This window comes from Ranitomeya imitator, chromosome 8 (assembly GCF_032444005.1).
Source record: "Ranitomeya imitator isolate aRanImi1 chromosome 8, aRanImi1.pri, whole genome shotgun sequence".
Classification (NCBI taxonomy): domain Eukaryota; kingdom Metazoa; phylum Chordata; class Amphibia; order Anura; family Dendrobatidae; genus Ranitomeya; species Ranitomeya imitator.
Window position 1 is genome coordinate 145,481,802 of NC_091289.1, and position 22,634 is coordinate 145,504,435.

General features: G+C 43.6%; 1 protein-coding gene across 3 annotated transcripts in view; it reads left to right on the forward strand.

The window, feature by feature from the left end:
* The window catches only part of SH3GLB1 (SH3 domain containing GRB2 like, endophilin B1), a 64,604-nt gene extending 45,616 nt beyond the window's left edge, over positions 1–18,988 (forward strand). For 2 of the 3 annotated variants that reach the window (XM_069737515.1, XM_069737516.1), the window contains exons 7-11: positions 23–46; positions 4,595–4,684; positions 5,463–5,563; positions 12,673–12,898; positions 15,321–18,988. In XM_069737515.1, coding sequence (XP_069593616.1) covers positions 23–46; positions 4,595–4,684; positions 5,463–5,563; positions 12,673–12,898; positions 15,321–15,428 — 549 coding nt within the window. In that variant the 3' untranslated portion in view covers positions 15,429–18,988. The remainder of the gene's footprint in view (positions 1–22; positions 47–4,594; positions 4,685–5,462; positions 5,564–12,672; positions 12,899–15,320) is intronic. The other variant, XM_069737517.1, reaches the window with a different exon arrangement.
* Positions 18,989–22,634: the final 3,646 nt, after the last annotated feature.

Consider the following 22,634-nt stretch of genomic DNA (forward strand, 5'->3'; position numbering starts at 1 on the left):
TCTATATTTCAATGCTGGTCAGATGTGGACTGATGAAGTGACGAGGGTGAGTATACACCGCGCTGCTTGTTGGGCCATGGATTTTGGGGATTCTCTAGCCCATCAGCGACCCTTTATCTTTATGTAGGACCGCGATTTATCTTCTGGAGGGGGAAGAGGGTCTTTCTTGGGACTCTGCAAATATCCACAGAACAGTCCCTCCAAATATCCGCATTATGGAGTCTGATGCTATTGAGAAATCTATCGCCCACTGTGGTTCCAGATAGATTTCCATTCGCTGGCAAAGTGATTTTTGCCGCACTTTATGATGTAAATAACCTTGTTGTTGCCCATTACCCGCCAATCACATTCAGTTATCCAAAAAACTTCTAGGTGCTTTTCACACTGCGTCCTTACCTCTTCAGCATAAGGGTAATACCAGTTTCCTCTCTCCTATGCAGAGGGGTTCTTCTGGTTTATTGTACTTTTTGTATTGGAAGTTTGCCATTATTATGACTAAAGAAAGCATAAACTTTTACTTCAGGCTGTCGCCAATGAAATATTGTCAGGTTGTGCAGTTAGTTGGTCTCATGATTTCTGTAGACACCTAACGGGTGGATTAATGAGCTTCCATGAACATATGGAAAACCATCCCAGTATTTCTCATTTACCGTATGTAGGACCTTTATCATACTGGACACTAATGTAAACCAAGTGTGTCCTCTGTAGTACAGTTTTCGTTAAAGGGAACCTGTCACCCCGGTTTTTCAGTATGAGATAAAAATATTGTTAAATAGAGCCTGAACTGTGCGTTACTATAGTGTATTTTGTGTACCCTGATTCCCCACCTATGCTGCCGAAAACTTACCAAAGTCGCCGTTTTCGCCTGTCAATCAGGCTGGTCTGGTCAGATGGGCGTGGTGACATCGCTGTTTCTTCCCCCAGATCTTGCATACATTTCCTTTGGTGGCATAGTGGTTTGCGCATGCCCAACTTCTGAATCCACTGCGCAGGTGAAGAAAAAACGCGCGATCGGCGCTCTTTCCCTGGTAATCGGTGGGGGCAGCCATCTTCCTGAGGCCGCGCGTGTGCATATGGAGTCCTCTGCTGCCCGGGGCTTCAGGAAAATGGCCACGGGATGCCGCGCGTGCGGATATGGAGATCGCGGCGGACATTTTCCTGAAGCCCCGGGCAGCAGAGGACTCCATATGCGCACGCGCGGCCTCAGGAAGATGGCTGCCCCCGCCGATCACGTTTTTTTTTGTTTTTTTTTCTTCGCCTGCGCAGATTCAAAAGATGGGCATGCGCAAACCACTACGCCACCAACGGAAATGTATGCAATATCTGGGGGAAGAAACAGCGATGTCACCACGTCCATCTGACCAGACCAGCCTGATTGACAGGCGAAAACTGCGACTTTGGTAAGTTATTTTGGCAGCATAGGTGGGGAATCGGGGTACACAAAATACACTATAGTAACGCACAGCGCAGGCCCTATTTAACAGTATTTTTATCTCGTACTGAAAAAACGGGGTGACAGGTTCCCTTTAAACCTAGTAGTGATGGGTTTTTATTGTTGCAGATCAGTGGTGTAGTCTGAGTGTGAACGGCGTTCATGCCAACATTGACAATCGCACAGCTCGGACATAAGGCTTAGTTTAATACTCCTCGCCCAGCCTTGGTGAAGACCTAATGGATGGACCACTGGTATATGGTGGAGTCTGCTCAGTGATCTACAGAGCCCTTGATATACAGGTCCTTCTCAAAAAATTAGCATATAGTGTTAAATTTCATTATTTACCATAATGTAATGATTACAATTAAACTTTCATATATTATAGATTCATTATCCACCAACTGAAATTTGTCAGGTCTTTTATTGTTTTAATACTGATGATTTTGGCATACAACTCCTGATAACCCAAAAAACCTGTCTCAATAAATTAGCATATTTCACCCATCCAATCAAATAAAAGTGTTTTTTAATAACAAACAAAAAAACCAACAAATAATAATGTTCAGTTATGCACTCAATACTTGGTCGGGAATCCTTTGGCAGAAATGACTGCTTCAATGCGGCGTGGCATGGAGGCATTCAGCCTGTGACACTGCTGAGATGTTATGGAGGCCCAGGATGCTTCAATAGCGGCCTTAAGCTCATCCAGAGTGTTGGGTCTTGCGTCTCTCAACTTTCTCTTCACAATATCCCACAGATTCTCTATGGGGTTCAGGTCAGGAGAGTTGGCAGGCCAATTGAGCACAGTAATACCATGGTCAGTAAACCATTTACCAGTGGTTTTGGCACTGTGAGCAGGTGCCAGGTCGTGCTGAAAAATGAAATCTTCATCTCCATAAAGCATTTCAGCCGATGGAAGCATGAAGTGCTCCAAAATCTCCTGATAGCTAGCTGCATTGACCCTGCCCTTGATGAAACACAGTGGACCAACACCAGCAGCTGACATGGCACCCCACACCATCACTGACTGTGGGTACTTGACACTGGACTTCAGGCATTTTGGCATTTCCTTCTCCCCAGTCTTCCTCCAGACTCTGGCACCTTGATTTCCGAATGACATGCAAAATTTGCTTTCATCAGAAAAAAGTACTTGGGACCACTTGGCAACAGTCCAGTGCTGCTTCTCTGTAGCCCAGGTCAGGCGCCTCTGCCGCTGTTTATGGTTCAAAAGTGGCTTTACCTGGGGAATGCGGCACCTGTAGCCCATTTTCTGCACACGCCTGTGCACGGTGGCTCTGGATGTTTCCACACCAGACTCAGTCCACTGCTTCCTCAGGTTCCCCAAGGTCTGGAATCGGTCCTTCTCCACAATCTTCCTCAGGGTCCGGTCTCCTCTTCTCGTTGTACAGCGTTTTCTGCCACATTGTTTCCTTCCAACAGACTTACCATTAAGGTGCCTTGATACAGCACTCTGGGAACAGCCTATTTGTTGAGAAATTTCTTTCTGGGTCTTACCCTCTTGCTTGAGGGTGTCAATGATGGCCTTCTTGACATCTGTCAGGTCGCTAGTCTTAAGGCCCCTTCACATTTAGCGACGCTGCAGCGATACCGACAACGATCCGGATCGCTGCAGCGTCGCTGTTTGGTCGCTGGAGAGCTGTCACACAGACCGCTCTCCAGCGACCAACGATGCCGGTAACCAGGGTAAACATCGGGTAACTAAGCGCAGGGCCGCGCTTAGTAACCCGATGTTTACCCTGGTTACCATGCTAAAAGTAAAAAAAAACAAACACTACATACTTACCTACCGCTGTCTGTCCTCCAGCGCTGCGCTCTGCTTCTCTGCTCTCCTCCTGTACTGGCTGGGAGCCGGAAAGCAGAGCGGTGACGTCATCGCTCTGCTTTCCGGCTCACAGCCAGTACAGGAGGAGTGCAGAGCACAGCGCTGGAGGACAGACAGCGTTAGGTAAGTATGTAGTGTTTGTTTTTTTTTACTTTTAGCATGGTAACCAGGCTAAACATCGGGTTACTAAGCGCGGCCCTGCGCTTAGTTACCCAATGTTTACCCTGGTTACCAGTGAAGACATCGCTGGATCGGTATCACACACGCACATCCAGCGATGTCAGCAGGAGTCCAGCGACCAAATAAAGTTCTGGACTTTATTCAGCGACCAACGATCTCCCAGCAGGGGCCTGATCGTTGGTCGCTGTCACACATAACGATTTCATTAACGATATCGTTGCTACTTCACAAATAGCAACGATATCGTTAACAATATCGTTATGTGTGAAGGTACCTTTACCCATGATGGGGGTTTTGAGTAATGAACCAGGCAGGGAGTTTATAAAAGCCTCAGGTATCTTTTGCATGTGTTTAGAGTTAATTAGTTGATTCAGAAGATTAGGGTAATAGGTCGTTTAGAGAACCTTTTCTTGATATGCTAATTTATTGAGACAGGTTTTTTGGGTTATCAGGAGTTGTATGCCAAAATCATCAGTATTAAAACAATAAAAGACCTGACAAATTTCAGTTGGTGGATAATGAATCTATAATATATGAAAGTTTAATTGTAATCATTACATTATGGTAAATAATGAAATTTAACACTATATGCTAATTTTTTGAGAAGGACCTGTACATGGTCCGTCAGGATGAGCTACAGTATGGGTGTCTGGCTTGGCTGACAACACTAATCATGTTTACGTTAATGCCTTGGTGTAGGTGGTGGTAGATTTGGCTGGATCCACATGACCTGCTGCATTGGTCAGGATGTATTACATAACTTCCAGAGACATGTGCTGTTGCTCAATGCTCTGCAGCGACGGTTACTTGAGGGTTTTTTTTTTCAGATTTGTAATTTAGTAACTGTGGTCAGCTCTGTTTATACTGTTGGAGAAGCCACTGGAAATAAAACTTTAGTCAACTATATGTAAAAGGGGGAAAAAAATGTCAGGGAAGCTCCTATGTTTATTGTTCCATTAGAGAAGCCCTGGATGTAAGTCATGTCTGTTGTATTGGGCTATGGTTGGTGGGAGCAGGACGCGGGTCATTGCACCCCATTGGGTTAACCTGCGCAAGATGTAACGTGTCTAGAATACCGTGAGTGTCCGACCTCTGGAAAAATACACGTTTGGTAATTTTCTGTTTTCTTTCTCAAGGCTGAACAGGAACTCAGAATGACACAAAGTGAATTTGACCGTCAAGCCGAGATTACACGTCTGCTGCTAGAAGGCATAAGCAGTACACATGTAAGTATTCCCTGCCACTGAGGCACAGATTAGTTGTCCACTTCTCTAGCATTGACCTATCTGTAGGATAGGTTATCAGTGTGGTGGTAGTGCCAGGGGTTGGACCCTGACCAGTCAATCAGCTGGAAATGTTCAGTTGCAGAGCTGGTCGTCTTCTAATAGTGACCGCAGTGATTTATTTGGTGTGTAAACTTGGGAGTTCAGAAAAGAGTCTTAATATGGTTACCTCCAGCCACAAGGACCATCTTGTCAAATAGGACGTGCCAATGACGTGTCCGCATTACCTGCCACCAGATCTACTAGTGGAGAAGATTGGCACAACAGAGTAGATCCCTTATGGTCCCTTTTGTCAACTGTCCGGTCATGGCCCAGCAATCTCGGCACTCAATCATTAGAGATTTTGCTTTACTGGTTTTCACCCTACTAAACCCACAGCAACCCCTAACCATTCCCCCACCATGTCTTTTAGTCTCCGACCGTACTTTGCCTTCTACAAGGACAGGCATTTGTACACCGCAGCCAGTCACTGGAGTACACTGGTCTTTATTGGAATGATCCTTTTTTAAATGGGTTTTCCACACTTAAGCCCCCCAGCATGCTGTGAAATTAGAAAATGAACCTACTCGCCGATCCTGTCCTTCTGATGCTGCCAGGTCATGTCTGCACAACCAGGGCAGCACATATGAACCCAGTCACTGTATGACCTGTCTAGTGTCTGATGCCTTCTTGCCTAGGTTTCTGCACCTTAAGAGTATAATGTCTTGGTATTCCCTTGCAGGCACATCATTTGCGCTGTCTGAATGACTTTGTGGAGGCCCAGATGACCTATTTTGCTCAGTGTTATCAGTATATGCTGGATCTTCAGAAGCAGCTTGGCAGGTAAATACGAGTGGTTTGTGTGTCTTTATATGTGGCTCAATGACCATTTCCAGCTACGAAAACTACAAGTACGATCACACCTCCAATCGATTACATCCAAAAGTTCTGTCAATGTAAGCAAAAAATCCATAAGATCCACTTATTCAAGTACAGGTGTAGTTAATACTTTGGTCAAATGAGATTAATAATTATAATTTGCAATATTTTAACATTGCCATGGAAGCAATTTTTACCTTTTAGTTTTTGTCTGGGATTTCATGATGTACATCTCTTCAGTGGGGCTATATGAGCTCATGGTCACCAGCCCTTTATCCTTGGCCTCGCTCACACGTCCATGTTGCATGTATGTGTTGTATCCATGGGGAATAAAAAAACCGGATGCAACACCTACCCATTGTAATCTATAGGGCAGTTGACAGGTCCATGTTTTTTTTTTTTTTTTGCCGCACGGATGAAAAGGGCCAATAAGTCTGAGTCCGCGAAAAACACGTACAGCACAGGGATGATATCAGTGGACTGGCCATTTTTAACGCTACAAACTATAGGAGAAACTTTGCCATTCATTTTTTTTTTTTTTTTTTTTTAAATCCATCTGTGAAAAACATTGACACACTGATGATAAAAACTGATAGACAGATGTCATGATTTTTTTTTTCTTTTTTTAACATACGTGTTTAGATGTCTTTAACCCCTCTGTGACCTTAGACGTACTATCCCGTCGAGGTGCCCTGGGCTTATCTGACCCTGGACGGGATAGTACATCATAGCCGATCGGCCGCGCTCACGGGGGGAGCGCGGCCGATCGCGGCCGGGTGTCAGCTGCTTATCGCAGCTGACATCCGGCACTATGTGCCAGGAGCGGTCACGGACCGCCCCCGGCACATTAACCCCTGGCACACCGCGATCAAAGATGATCGCGATGTGCCGGCGGTGCAGGGAAGCACCGCGCAGGGAGGGGGCTCCCTGCGGGCTTCCCTGAGCCCCCCTCAGCAACGCGATGTGATCGCGTTGCTGCGAGGGTCTCCTCACCTCCCTCCCTGCTCGAGCCCCGGATCCAAGATGGCCACGGATCCGGGTCCTGCAGGGAGGGAGGTGGCTTCACAGAGCCTGCTCAGAGCAGGCACTGTGAAGCAGCCTGCACTCCTATCAGATCAGTGATCTGACAGAGTGCTGTGCAAACTGTCAGATCACTGATCTGTGATGTCCCCCCCTGGGACAAAGTAAAAAAGTAAAAAAAAAATTTTCCAAATGTGTAAAAAAAATAAAAAAAATATTCCAAAATAATGAAAAAAAAAAAAAAAATATTATTCCCATAAATACATTTCTTCATCTAAATAAAAAAAAAAAACCCAATAAAAGTACACATATTTAGTATCGCCGCGTCCGTAACTGCCCGACCTATAAAACTGGCCCACTAGTTAACCCCTTCAGTAAACACCGTAAGAAAAAAAAAAAACGAGGCAAAAAACAACGCTTTATTATCATACCGCCGAACAAAAAGTGGAATAACACGCGATCAAAAGGACAGATATAAATAACCATGGTACCGCTGAAAGCGTCATATTGTCCCGCAAAAAAAGAGCCGCCATACAGCATCATCAGCAAAAAAATAAAAAAGTTATAGTCCTGAGAATAAAGCGATGCAAAAATAATTATTTTTTCTGTAAAATAGTTTTTATCGTATAAAAGCACCAAACCATAAAAAAATGATATAAATGAGGTATCGCTGTAATCGTACTGACCCGAAGAATAAAACTGATTTATCAATTTTACCAAACGCGGAACGGTATAAACGCCTCCCCCAATAGAAATTCATGAATAGCTGGCTTTTGGTCATTCTTCCTCACAAAAATCGGAATAAAAAGCGATAAAAAAATGTCACGTGCCCAAAAATGTTTTCAATAAAAACGTCAACTCGTCCCGCAAAAAACAAGACCTCACATGACTCTGTGGACCAAAATATGGAAAAATTATAGCTCTCAAAATGTGGTATTGCAAAAAATATTTTTTGCAATAAAAAGGGTCTTTCAGTGTGTGACGGCTGCCTATCATAAAAATCCGCTAAAAAACTCGCTATAAAAGTAAATCAAACCCCCCTTCATCACCCCCTTAGTTAGGGAAAAATAAAAAAAAAATGTATTTATTTCCATTTTCCCATTAGGGCTAGGGTTAGGGCTAGGGTTAGGGCTAGGGTTAGGGCTAGGGCTAGGGTTAGGGTTAGGGTTAGGGTTAGGGCTAGGGTTAGGGCTAGGGTTAGGGCTAGGGTTAGGGCTAGGGTTAGGGCTAGGGTTAGGGCTAGGGTTAGGGCTAGGGTTGGGGCTACAGTTAGGGTTGGGGCTACAGTTAGGGTTGGGGCTACAGTTAGGGTTGGGGCTACAGTTAGGGTTGGGGCTAAAGTTAGGGTTAGGGTTTAGATTACATTTACAGTTGGGAATAGGGTTGGGATTAGGGTTAGGGGTGTGTCAGGGTTAGAGGTGTGGTTAGGGTTACCGTTGGAATTAGGGTTAGGGGTGTGTTTAGATTAGGGTTTCAGTTATAATTGGGGGGTTTCCACTGTTTCGGCACATCAGGGGCTCTCCAAACACGACATGGCGTCCGATCTCAATTCCAGCCAATTCTGCGTTGAAAAAGTAAAACAGTGCTCCTTCCCTTCCGAGCTCTCCTGTGTGCCCAAACAGGGGTTTACCCCAACATATGGGGTATGAGCGTACTCAGGACAAATTGGACAACAACTTTTGGGGTCCAATTTCTCCTGTTACCCTTGGGAAAATACAAAACTGGGGGCTAAAAAATAATTTTTGTGGGAAAACAAAAAGATTTTTTATTTTCACGGCTCTGCGTTATAAACTGTAGTGAAACACTTGGGGGTTCAAAGTTCTCACAACACATCTAGATAAGTTCATTGAGGGGTCTAGTTTCCAATATGGGGTCACTTGTGGGGGGTTTCTACTGTTTAGGTACATTAGGGGCTCTGCAAACGCAATGTGACGCCTGCAGACCAATCCATCTAAGTCTGCATTCCAAATGATGCTCCTTCCCTTCCGAGCCCTCCCATGCGCCCAAACGGTGGTTCCCCCCCACATATCGGGTATCAGCGTACTCAGGACAAATTGGACAACAACATTTAGGGTCCAATTTCTCCTGCTAACCTTGGAAAAATACAAAACTGGGGGCTAAAATATAATTTTTGTGGAAAAAAAAATATTTTTTATTTTTATGGCTCTGCATTATAAACTTCTGTGAAGCCCTTGGTGGGTCAAAGTGCTCACCACACATCCAGATAAGTTCCTTAGGGGGTCTACTTTCCAAAATGGTGTCACTTGTGGGGGGTTTCAATGTTTAGGCACATCAGTGGCTCTCCAAACGCAACATGGCGTCCCATCTCAATTCCTGTCAATTTTGCATTGAAAAGTCAAACGGCGCTCCTTCCCTTCCGAGCTCTCCCATGCGCCCAAACAGTGGTTTACTGCCACATATGGGGTATCAGCGTACTCGGGACAAATTGGACAACAACTTTTGAGGTCCAATTTCTTCTCTTACCCTTGGAAAAATAAAAAATTGGGGGCAAAAATATAATTTTTGTGAAAAAATATGATTTTTTATTTTTACGGTTCTGCATTATAAACTTCTGTGAAGCACTTGGTGGGTCAAAGTGCTCACCACACATCCAGATAAGTTCCTTAGGGGGTCTACTTTCCAAAATGGTGTCACTTGTGGGGGGTTTCAATGTTTAGGCACATCAGTGGCTCTCCAAACGCAACATGGCGTCCCATCTCAATTCCTGTCAATTTTGCATTGAAAAGTCAAATAGCGCTCCTTCCCTTCCGAGCTCTCCCATGCGCCCAAACAGTGGTTTACTGCCACATATGGGGTATCAGCGTACTCAGGACAAATTGGACAACAACTTTTTGGGTCCAATTTCTCCTGTTACCCTTGGTAAAATAAAACAAATTGGAGCTGAAGTAAATTTTTTGTGTAAAAAAGTTAAATGTTCATTTTTATTTAAACATTCCAAAAATTCCTATTAAACACCTGAAGGGTTAATAAACTTCTTGAATGTGGTTTTGAGCACCTTGAGGGGTGCAGTTTTTAGAATGGTGTCACACTTGGGCATTTTCTATCATATAGACCCCTCAAAATGACTTCAAATGAGACGTGGTCCCTAAAAAAAAATGGTGTTGTAAAAATGAGAAATTGCTGGTCAACTTTTAACCCTTATAACTCCCTAACAAAAAAAAAAATTGGTTCCAAAATTATGCTGATGTAAAGGAGACATGTGGGAAATGTTACTTATTAAGTATTTTGTGTGACATATCTCTGTGATTTAATTGCATAAAAATTCAAAGTTTGAAAATTGCGAAATTTTCAAAATTTTCGCCAAATTTCCGTTTTTTTCACAAATAAACGCAGGTACTATCAAAGAAATTTTACCACTATCATGAAGTACAATATGTCACGAGAAAACAATGTCAGAATCACCAGGATCCGTTGAAGCGTTTCGGAGTTATAACCTCATAAAGGGACAGTGGTCAGAATTGTAAAAATTGGCCTGGTCATTAACGTGCAAACCACCCTTGGGGGTAAAGGGGTTAAGGGGAACCTGTCACCCCCAAAATGGAAGGTGAGCTAAGCCCACCGGCATCAGGGGCTTATCTACAGCATTCTGTAGATATCATTTCCACTCCTGAGTCTGACCCATTTATTTCAATTGCTGACCCTGACGTGATTCAGCCATTTTGTACCAATAGCAATGGAATATCTGAAGGGAAATTGTGCCCATTTGTGAAAGTCACCTTGTTGTACCGCGTCGTACGCTGCCGCTGGTGTCTGCATAATTGTGACTTGTAAGAAAGGCCTGTAATAATTCAGTCATGGGGAAATAAGTAAATGTAAGGAGTAGCTAGGAGTTCCCCATAATACAGAATGAGAAGGCAATCTGTGAGAAGCTAAATTCATCGTGTTACCGGTTTAGTCCGTCAAGACCTCTGTACACTTTAGACTACAATCTGGCTACCCTGCCAATATTGCATTAGCCAAAAATCTAACGTGTATGGGGGTCTCCCGGCTCCCAGACATAAGGGCAGGGTGGTTGGCATTCCATCAGCCGATCCTTTTATGAGCGGAGAAGTCTGGTATCTGCCCTCTCGTAGAGAAGACGGGTGAGCTGAGCTTTCCTGCCTGTGGCTGACTACATGGCTGATGGCCTAATGACTATTGGACTGATAGAATGTAATATGAATGGAGTTAAAAGGAAATACGAGCTCCCATGAAGTTTGTTAGGGGCAAAAAAAGTCTCCATTTGTATGTACTGTAGTGTTAATATAATCACCTGTCGCCATCTTTTCTGGTTTCCTGCACAGTTCCCCTTTTCAGGGTGACGTCACCACTCTTCAGACTCCAGAGGTTACAGTGTAATCCTACAGAACCTCGTTCTGACACTCCATGTGCTTGCGTGCCACTTCCGGGACCATGAAGAAAGAAAGGGGGGACGCAAAGAGTGGTGACGTCACGCCAGAGAGGAACAGAATGGCACTGGATGCTGGAGAAGACTGCGGATGGGGAGAATACTCACACACTCGGGGTACCCAGCTCCGACCATAGCTGCATCAGCATGCCACGGCCTTACAGGGCTGTTCTCTGTACAGTGTGTGTGTGGGAAGAGGGAAGACCACCTATGGTAGCAGTGGTTAATATCTGCAGTTATTAGATTTATTTATTTACCGTTATTTATTTATTTTTTTTTAGCCAATAAGTGATTTGGTCCCATCAGGAGTTTTAGTATCACTAAACTAATTACATTACTGTGTAGCGTAATAAAATACAAGTTCACTTATTTCTTCCTGGCTGCAAATGGATATTCCATCTCTTGAAGCCTCATCTCCATAAAAGCTTGGAGGAATTATTTCCCATGCACGGAGGGCCGGCCGATCCCCCAGCTAGTGCATCCATCCTGTTACTCCCTGCCTAGCGCCACCGATGGGATTGATTGATATTTCTTCTATGCTGCAGGAGGCGCGTGGGCCGAGCCCAAGGGGTGTCGCTAGGTGGAGAATGACGCACTTCTAGCCTCACTTACATAAAGATTCAAAGATGTTATATCGATATGTGGCTATGATGATCTGTTAAAACTTGTCTTTTACTACCTTCCCCAGCAGTGTTATTAGTTCCAACAGGTTCCCTTTTAATGTCTGTCAAAAGAAAAAGCATCTGAATCTCCAAAACAAAATGAGCATGTACCCTATAGTAAGTACATAACTTATATAATAATAGTACATGTAAATAACATGGGCTATTTGGGTAACACTGTTTCAATAGATATCTATATATCTATATATATATATATATATATATCTCTATCTATTAAAACAGTGTTACCCAAATAGCCCATGTTGTGTATGTATGTATGTGTATATATATATATATATATATATATATATATATATCTCTGTATCATCCCACCGCAACAAGGTGCAGTGAGTCGGGATGGCGCTATCCTGGCTGTAGTATTAATACCTTACCATGTGTCAGCCGACCTCAGTGTATCTAAGCAGGACGGGGCCTGACTGTTCAGCCACAGGTGACATGCCTGTACAAACAGGAGTGTGGCCGCCGTTCCTGAACCAGTGTACAATAAACCACAGCAAAACCAAAGAAATGCTCCTAGAAACTGCACATGTGCCAAGTTCTGCTCCGGCTCGCTTCTTTGGCTTAGTCTTGCTGCACAATCCAGGCTCTCACTAGTGCAGACCAGAACACATGCTCTGATATGGGTATACCTTGACGTTTGGTAGAGCGGCTTAATATACATTTTTTGCAAAAAACGTATCAACCAAATACCCTGTTTTTTCCATCTTTTTACTAGCACTTGCTGTCCACTGTGATTTTTTTGCAACAGTGTGTTTTTGGTTTTACTGTGCTTTTTTGTGTTTTCATCTCACTAGTGCAGGTATTGTAGGGGAATGTTGGTGACAAGTCTCGGTTTGGTGGGAATGTCAAAGCTTGTCAAGTAGTGAAACAATGGAATGTATTCCTGCAGTAAAATGTAGATTATTGGTGCAGCGGTTCAGTCATTACTTCTTCTGTGTTTTTTTTTTTTTTTTTCTTCTTAGCTTTCCAACGACTTTTGCATCAAACAATAATCAGTCGGCCCAAACGACTATGCAAAGTGTTTCTCTCCCGTCAGTCTCTCCCTCCGCTCCATTACCTGCTGCAAGCAATTCCGTTGTTACATCAGGCTTCAGTGAGCTGAAAGCTGCCAGCGGCAACAGAAAGGCCAGAGTTCTGTATGATTATGATGCCGCAAACAGCACCGAGCTATCACTTCTTGCAGATGAGGTAATTATGTCTTTGAGCAGACGGGTCACGCTGACTCCTATATAATCAATCATTACCCGAACTCCTCGCTTGCAATAATCGAAATGGAGAAAGCTGACGTTCTTCCATGGATTTCCTGGTCCCTTCCAGGATCTTGTGGGGCAGACAGTAAGCCACCAGACCCTTATAGTGGGGGGGTGGCAATGTGATTAGACTACGTAAAAATTCACTAGAGGGGATTTAAGAAAAAAAAAAAAAAACCTTTGGCAGTTTTGCACATAAGGCATGCACCAAAACATGCATGGTTCCTCCGGTTTGTTGTTTTGCCACTTTTCTAAATAAAATGGCTGGGGTTTGGAGGCATCGTGCCTTCTAGCGGTGAAGCTGACTTACATTTCAGCTGAGATGCCGCACATTTCTTAAGCATGAGAGGACTTTAGTTTAGGTTTAATCTGTGAAACGCTGCTCTTAGTAAATTACATGTACAAGCAACAAGAGGAAGATCAGCCCACCGTCCTGTTACATTTTGGTGGTCATTCGATAGTCAGTCTGGTCCACAGGTCCGTGAGTGGGGTTCCACCACCCACAATAGAAACAAAAACAGGTAATGGAAGATCCAGCTCCAGAGGTTAAAAAAATAAGAGAGAATTGCACTTTACTTAATCTTTTATAAATTCATATGGTGAATCTAAATGCTTTTGAAAAGAGAGGGAAATGCATAGCCTACGCGTTTCGAAACCCTATGGGTTCTTAATCATACCAAAGCAGGATACATAATGTTACACTTGTGTATGATCCACCACACTGCACGGAAAGCCGATCAGACAGAAGTCTTTCTAAACACTTATCAGTTATCATGGGATGTGAGAAATGGCATGACTAAAGACGGCAAATAACACGATTACTCTTACTGTATGATTAAGAACCCATTGAGTTTAAAACGCACAGGCCATGTGATTCCATGTATTTTCAATATTTTTTTATTTCACCATGTGATCTTATCAAGGATTACGGTAAATTAAGTGTAATTGCATCCTATTATGTAACTTGTGGAGCTGGATCTTCAATTACCTGCTTTTGCTTCAGTAAATTAGCCCCAATGTGTTTAAGTCTTGGACAAAATTCATGCAAAGAAACTGAGGGGTGAAAGAAAAAAAAAATACAATGGAGTTGTAAGCTTTTGGACAGATTTGAACCCAGAACACACCATGTTATGGTTGGTGAATAAAGCGTAAATGTATACCACTGATTTCCTTACCAATAACATAAGGGGATATTCTCAAGCTCTCTGAGCACTTCCCAATCTGCAGTCTCCTTACAATCTCCTCACTTTCTGGCAGGGCGACCTCTCCTCCTTTTTAGTGCCCTTTCTGGTGTGTAGCAGAGCTGTAGTATTAGAACGATAAAGCTCAGCACAAGTTCTGCTGTAACACATTCTGCCATCAGTGGTTTGTCTTGAAGTGTGCGCGGTTACCACTTTACACATCGTGCTAAAGGGGCATTTCAACAAGCACATGGCTCGGGAAAGTGAGACATGCTGTGTGCGTCATCGGGAGGTGAGCAGCTAACTGCTGGATAGAAATCACTGGGCTGGAGTGGGATTAAAGGGACTCTGTCACCTGAATTTGGCGGGCCCTATGTCCGGTCTGATGGGCGGTGTTTTCTCTTTTCATTCACCCCTTCCTTTCCCACTGGCCGCAATATTTTCTTGAATTTCAGTAGGTTTCATCCATAGTACACGCATGTGGAATGCAATCTTGTCTTGTGCACGCACAGTATGCTTTGCCCAACTGCGGTCAAAGCTGAAAAGCATTAGTGCGCATGCGCCGCCGCACTATGTCCTGGAACACAGCAAAATACTTTGGGGACATAGTGCGCCGGCGCATGCGCGCTAATGCTTTTCGGCTTTGCCTGCAGTTGGGCAAAGCATACTGCGCATGCGCAAGGCAAGATTGCATTGCGCACGCGTGTACTACGGAGGAAACCTACTGAAATTCAAAAAAATATTGCGGCCAGCGGGAAATGAAGGGGTGAATGAAAAGGAAAACACTGCCCATCGGACCGGACACAGAGCCCGCCAAATTCAGGTGACAGAGTCCCTTTAAAGCCTAATCTAACTACAGCGCACACCCAGCCAGGCTGTCGTGGTCAAGCTCCATGGATACTAGCTGTACACTATGTAAGAGAAAAACCCTCATGTCAGGAAAATGGCAGCAGGTGGAAAAAGAGTACGGTAAATTGAAAACTTTATCTTCCTGTTTAACTAAAACTTTAATAACTTGAAAATACTACTGATATCCGACTGAAAATGTGTTACTCTGCTAGTGGTCTAATAAATGATTAGGGGCTGCAAGTGTTGTAGACCAGATGTAGTAGTGACTTCCAGTCTATTTTGGGTTTTAAGTCACGTGCTTCCTGTAATTAATATTCCTCTTAATTTCAGGTCATCACTGTATACAGCATTCCAGGAATGGATTCTGATTGGCTGATGGGGGAGAGAGGCAATCAGAAGGGCAAAGTGCCAATTACCTACCTAGAGCTCCTTAACTAATTGACTTTTTTCTTCTTGTTCTCTCCTTAAGTGCCGAATTTCAGTAAATAAAAAAAATATTTATATGCAATTAACTTGATATTTTATTTTTAAATGTAAGGGTCTTCCATGTGAAAAACAGTGTCTTCTGTGAACGTCTGTCATGTCAAACTGGCCTTCACTGTACTGCCACCTCTTGCATGATAACACTCCCTGGTCTTGTTGCATTTAGTTGTGGGCCTTAATGTCCAATATAAAGAAACTTCTGCCATGAATTGGAAAGTGTTTATATAATGGGTGACACTTTTTTTTATGCTTCTGTAAAATAAATGTAAATGTGTGCCAAATGCTTTGTTTCCTTCTATACAATGACATTCCCTTGGTGGACTAAAATGTTGATTTATTCTGTTTTAATCAGAAGTTTTGTAATTTGGGAATGTCTGTCTTGTAATTTTTTTTATAACTTTGAAGAGAAATGGCCATTTGGTGTGTGATTTGCCATCAGACCACAGATATCTACTGCTCTCCTGACATCTTCTGGTTTGAGCACAATCCCTCTCTTCTCTCAGGAAGTTCTTAGAACATCTATGCGCCGCCTCATCCTCTATTCTAATATAATCCCGCTGTAGGGGTCAAGGCCTAGGGTCCACCACTTCAAGAAAACAGCCTGAAGTTCCTACAACAATCAATCCAGAAAGGCTTTCTTGTGGGGTTGAATAATGGGAGCCAGTAGGTTCCTCATTGGTTTAGCTGTCTCTGTAGGTCTTTCATGGAGTATGAGGTCAAAACTTTTTTTTTTTTCCCCCTTCGTTTTACAAAACAATTCCGTTTCTCACAGACCACTTTGATTCTTTGTTAGTTCACTGGCCAACGAAGACCCTCTCCAACGGCCAGATTCCACTAGAGAACTCCACAGACTTCAGGTTCTTATACAACTTTTGAATATGACCTTATTTATATTGGTTATTTCAGAAGGACAAATTATTCATTTTAAGGGGTTGTCTGTTTATGAGACAACCCCTTTAAAAATGGGGGAAGTCTTCCCGAAACAAAGTACATTTTTAATTAATAGATCTTGGAATAAGAGGTTCCAGAATTGGATGTATTTAAAAGAAAAAAAAAAATCCTGTGCTGAGAATCTTATAACTGGCTTTTTGCTACATGCTGTGTAATGGCTGTCTGACCATGCAGAGCTCCTCCAGTTACTGGCCAGCACATACCACAGCTCCTTTCCCTGGGAGGCGGAGGAAGCAGAAGTCACTTATGATAAGTGAGTATACAGATTAATCAAGGGATTGGAGGTGCTGCTTTCTTGGGTAACACATTCCCTGCATGTTTTATTACAGGAGCGTGTTTTTCTACCACATCGTCAGTACTGTGAGTTCATCATAAATAAAGTCTGTGATGTGGGCTCAGCGGACTCTGGAACTCTGACATCACTGACTTGATGCATCAAAAACTCGCTCCTGTGATAAAACAAGCAGGAACATGTACTTCCTAAGAAAGAAGCAGCTGTGAGCCCCTTCTATTTCATCTTTATACTTGTAGATTGTAATCTTAATACTCACAGCCAGGAGCTGTTATATGCAGACCATGAACTGGAGCAGCTGTGTGTGGTTGGACACTTAGAAAAAATTACTCTCACACTCTCACACTCCTTGGAACTTAATGAGATTGTCCCACAAGTACCATTTTAAAGGTTCTTAAGATTCATACTGTAGGTGGTTAATGGAAAATGCTCAGATCTTTGGCTTGGTTCATGGTTTAACCTTGTGTACACTGTGTGCAGAATTATTAGGCAAGTTCTATTTTAGAGGATTATTTTTATTATTGATCAACAACTCAACTCAATCAACCCAAAAGACTCATAAATATCAAAGCTTAATATTTTTGGAAGTTGGAGAGGGTTTTTTTTAATTTGTCTGTCTTGGGAGGATATCTGTTTGTGCAGGTAACTATTACTGGGCAAATTAATAAAAACCAAGTATATTCCCATCGCACTTGTTTGTTTTCACCAGGCAAACCAATATAACTGCACATAATTTAGACATAAACATTTCTGACATGTAAAAACAAAACCCCCAAAAATTAGTAACCAATATAGCCACCTTTCTTTATGATGACACGCAACAGCCTTCCATCCATAGATTGTCAGTTGCTTGATCTGTTTACTATCAGCATTGCGTGCAGCAGCCACCACAGCCTCCCAGACACTGTTCCGAGAGGTGGACTGTTTTCCCTCCCTGTAGATCTCACATTTTGAGGGACCACAGGTTCTCTTTGGGGTTCAGATCAGGTGAACAAGGGGAGGGCCATGTCATTTTTTTCTTGAGACCTTTACTGGCCAGCCACGCTATGGAGCATTGTCCTGCATGAAAATCATGTTTTTCTTGAATGATACCGACTTCTTCCTGTACCACTGCTTGAAGAAGTTGTTTTCCATAAGCTGGCAGTAGGTCTGGGAGTTGATCTTCACTCCATCCTCAACCCGAAAAGGTCCCACAAGTTCATCTTTGATACCAGTACCCCACCTCCACCTTGCTGGCGTCTGAGTCGCAGTGGAGCTCTCTGCCCTTTACTGATCCAGCCTCTGGCCCATCAAGAGTCACTCATTTCATCAGTCCATAAAACCTTTGAAAAGTCAGTCTTAAGATATTTCTTGGCCCAGTCTTGACGTTTTATCTTATGTTTCTTGTTCAAAGGTGGTCATTTTTCAGCCTTCCTTACCTTGGCCATGTCCCTGAGTATCGCACACCTTGTGCTTTTTGTTACTCCAGTAACGTTGCAGCTCTCAAATATGGCAAAACTGGTGGCAAATGGCATCTTGGCAGCTTCACGCTTGATTTTGCTCAATTCATGGGCAGTTATTTTGTGCCTTTTTTTGCCCAACACGCTTCTTGCGACCCTGTTGGCTATTTGCCATGAAACGCTTGATTGTTCCGTGATCACGCTTCAAAAGTTTGGCAATTTTAGGACTGCTCATCCCTCTGCAAGACATTCACAATTTTGGACTTTTCAGAGCCCGTCAAATCTCTCTTCTGACCTATTTTTGCTAAAGGAAAGGAAGTTGCTTAATAATTAAGCACACCTTATATAGGGGTTTTGATGTCATTAGACAACACCAATCCTCATTACAGAGATGCACATCACCTGATTTACTTAATTGGTAGTTGGCTCTCAAGCCTGAACAGCTTGGAGTAGGACATGTATAAAGAGTATCATGTGATCAAAATACAGCTTGCCTAATAATTCTGCACACAGTGTATATGTCCTGATTTCAGACTTTCTGTTCATTTATTTTCCTTTCATTCCTGAACAAGGTCAAGGTTTGGTTTAAGATTGGGACATTGGAAGTCTGCTAATTAACCCAATGTTAGTGTACTTTTTATGTAGTGAATGTATGTGGGGCAAAACTCTACACTCCACTTTATTTTGTATTGTTTTATAAATATATTTAAGTCTTTAGAATAAATGTAAAGGTAGAATATAAGAATGCTTTAAATAGATAAGCACAAGGCAAACTAGCACAATTGGAACTTGTATAAATTGGACTGTACAATAAAAAAAAACTTTTTGCCGTCTTCAGACTTTTTATTTTCTGTATATTGAACTCAATCCTTGACAGAATGCATCTATTCAAGTGAATGGATCAGTGAGAAAATGGTCAGGTTTTCCACCATAAAGGCTCAGGAAATATCCATTTAATTTTTAAACTCTGATGCGTGAATAAGGCCTTAGACCTGCGCACCACCCTTTCAGGGCAGCTGTGCCACCTGGCATGCAGAATCTCTTCATGCCTGATGTCAGAGAGGGGAACTGCCATCATTAAAAGTTAAAAACTTAACAGTGCTCATGTCCGCAAACTTTTTTTTTTGTCCATATGTGCAATTATAGAGAAACTGTAGCCAATGCACTCGTTTGCTCATATGGTGATACTCCACACTGACCACAGTTCTGCATGGAAAATAAATTGCAGCATGTGCAAGACTGGTCAAGTGTATGGACCAGACTTAATGCATGGAAATGGCAGGCAGCTATTGCACCCCTCTGCTATGGGGCTGGACTGACAGTCTCACGTCTACAATTTGTTCATCTGAACTTGGCCTAAAGCCCAGTATTAATTCATTCAGAAGGGACCGTACCTGCATCATGTGAAATGCTCACGCATCTCTGCTTTTATCTGTTTGTAATGCACTGGTGTCAATCATCTGCAGATGTGGAACTGAGGGACTCCAGAATAACACTTTTCCAGGATGTCCCTCCTGACAGCACCATGGAGGTCGTCATCCTCTTCCTCCTCCTTACAGGGACAGGAAACACATGAGAAGTTAAAAAGCCCCTCCCTATCCACCTCCCACAGTGTTTTTCCTGTCCATGCATGGAGGGATGCACGACAGAAGCGCAGGAGCTTACCAGAGGGCTCAGGGGGATTGTGCGGCGCAGCCAATCCTCCCTGTCAAGAAGGCCCAAGGCTGACACTCCGGTTGAGCAGACGTGCTCTTGGGTAGAGCCGATTCCTCCCATGAGGGGCTCCTGGCCCCGACACCAGCCGGCAAGGCGCTGCAACTTAAGGAAGTTGCGTGGTGGAGAGGACCGTCACACTTCAGTGATGTCAGGGGAGGCGCCGGGTCACTAGGTTGGCGTGAGTTACAGGGTGGATCTCATAAGTAACGCGAGACAGGTAATAATACTGTTACCTGGATCTCGCAGGGCATGCTCGGACCGCCAGCGAGGAATCGGGCAAAGGACCAGAACTGTGGGGTAATTGCACTGTATACAGTCCTATCGGCGGTGATACAGCCTGTGTGACTATCCCGCTTCTCACAGGAGACTCGGCTCGCCGTATGCCCTGCTCCAGGACACATGATTTATTTAACAAGCGGAAAACAATATAAAACGGATTATCCTATTAACCCTAACCGCTACACCGGACTACATTTACCCGGTCTGTTTATCAGACCCACGGCACTGGTAACTTTCCTTGTGTTAAGACGCGTGATTCCCTAATCAAACAGCATACAGTTTCTGATGGTCTATACCCAGACCGAAAACGTTTAATTGATCACTGTGAAAAATAAATTGGAACCCTTTTTTTTTTTTTCCAACAGGATACATTTTGAGTGCTGAGGTTTTTTTTTTTTTTTCTTATATTGATTTTGGGATGGATACCCTACTTGAGCACCTATTCCAATGACTGAGTGCTGTCATCCATTGCAGTTCTCCATCTTAAAAAACCATCCGGAGAATCAAAGCACTGTAATACATCTGAAACCCTTAAACCTTTGGGTAAAGTACAAAAGGTTCAGGATGGAGTCGATTAAAATCTGATTCCCCTTCTAGACATGGAAGCCTTGATGTGCACCCTGGATCTAAAAAGTGCATATTACCAGGTCCCGATTCACCTGACATCCCAAAAGTTCTTGAGTTTTGCCGTAAAGAGAATCGTACCTGCCACTTTCAGTTCCAGTGCCTTCCACTTGGCCTAGCATCGGCTCCCCAGGTGTTTACTAAATTGGTATCAGAGATGGTAGCCTATTTAAGGAACAATCATAGTACCATACTTAGACAATTTCTTCCTAGTGGCAAATTCAGTGGAAGAACTCCGACTTCACAGGGAGAAGACCATATCTACAATAGAGTATCTGGGATGGATCCTCCACCGGCAGAAGTCGGACCTGGTGCCGGAGAGCAGAAAGATTTTCCTGGGCGTACTATTGGATTCCAGATGCAGAGCTTCCTTCTTACTGGAGAAGCAGGAAACTGTGCCGAACAAAATCTGAGAGTTCCTGAGAAGTCGGGCTTCAATCAGGTCGGCAATGAAGATCCTAGCCCTCCTGACGGCTTGCATCCCCTGAGTCCGCTGGGCCCAGTTCCACTCGAGAGCCTTGCAGAAGGAAGTCCTGTCTGTGTGGAACCAATGCCAGTCATCACTCGATGGAGGAATGTTCTTATTCCCGGCAGTTAGAAGATCACTACTTTGGTGGACTCTGCAAAAAAATCTACAGGCATTCCCTGGATCTCCTCACCGTGCATGGTGATCACTATGGACGCCAGCAAATGGGGTTGGGGAGCACACTTGGAAGGAAGGTTTCTTCAGTGCAGATGGCCATCAGAGATCCAGTCCAGGTCGTCGAACTACAGGGAAATCTACGCCACATGGGAAGCCCTAAGGCGAAATCTGTCATCTGAAGGGGCGACATGTAAAGACATTGTCTGATAGGATAACAACGGTATCTTTCTTGTAGCACCAAGTGGGCCTCAGACACCGGGCACTCCAGGACTTGGCATTCAGAATCTTCTCGCAGGCAGAGGAATCGGTCCTTTCAGTGGTGGCGGTCAATCTCGTGGGATCCCAGACAATCCAGAGGCAGTCAACGTGTTGAGGTGGGACAGGTCCCTGTCTTATGCCTTTCCCCCGATGGTGCTTAGTGAGTACATAGACAGGAACGCACAGGATCACAGCTGATGCAATGTTTGGCATTTCTGAAGCGATGAAAGCCTGCCTAATTTACGACTGCATGTCTCCAGAAGCATGAGTTGTTCATAATGTACTGGTGACTGCAACGTACTGGTCACTACAATGGCAGTTTGCAGTTTTCATTCCTCAACGTTCATTGCTGCTTGTTTCTGGAAAATACCCATGGAGTAAAAATCTTCACTACACCTGTAGATAAATTCCGAAAGGGGTATGATTTAAAAAAAAAAAAAAAATTAGGTCACTTGAGGGGGGATTCTGCTCTTCTTGAACTTTGAGGATCTGTATATGGAGCCCGCAAACTATTCTAGGAAAATCTGCGCTCCAGGGGGCAAATAGCGCCCCATCCCTCCAGAGTCTCTTCGTATGGTTAAGCAGTACTGTACAGCCATATGTGGGGTATTGCCACGTTCAGTAGAAATTGTGCGGCAAATTATGGTGCCGTTTTTACCCACTTGTGTTAAAATGTAAAATCTGGGACTAAACCTTTTCTTCGTAAAATGTAATTATTTTTTCTTCACTACCCAATGGTATAAAGTTCTGTGACACAGCCGTGGTGTCAATATGATCACTGCACCCCTGGATGAATTCATTGAGAGGTGTAGCTTGTAAAATGGGGTCACTTATAGGGGTTTCTGCTGGTCTCCCAGTGGGTAATGGCACCTGCAAACCATAACAGTAAAATCTTGCGATTCTTGCCTTCTGAGCTTTGCCTTAACAATATTTCTCGATTTACATGTAAGGTATTGTCC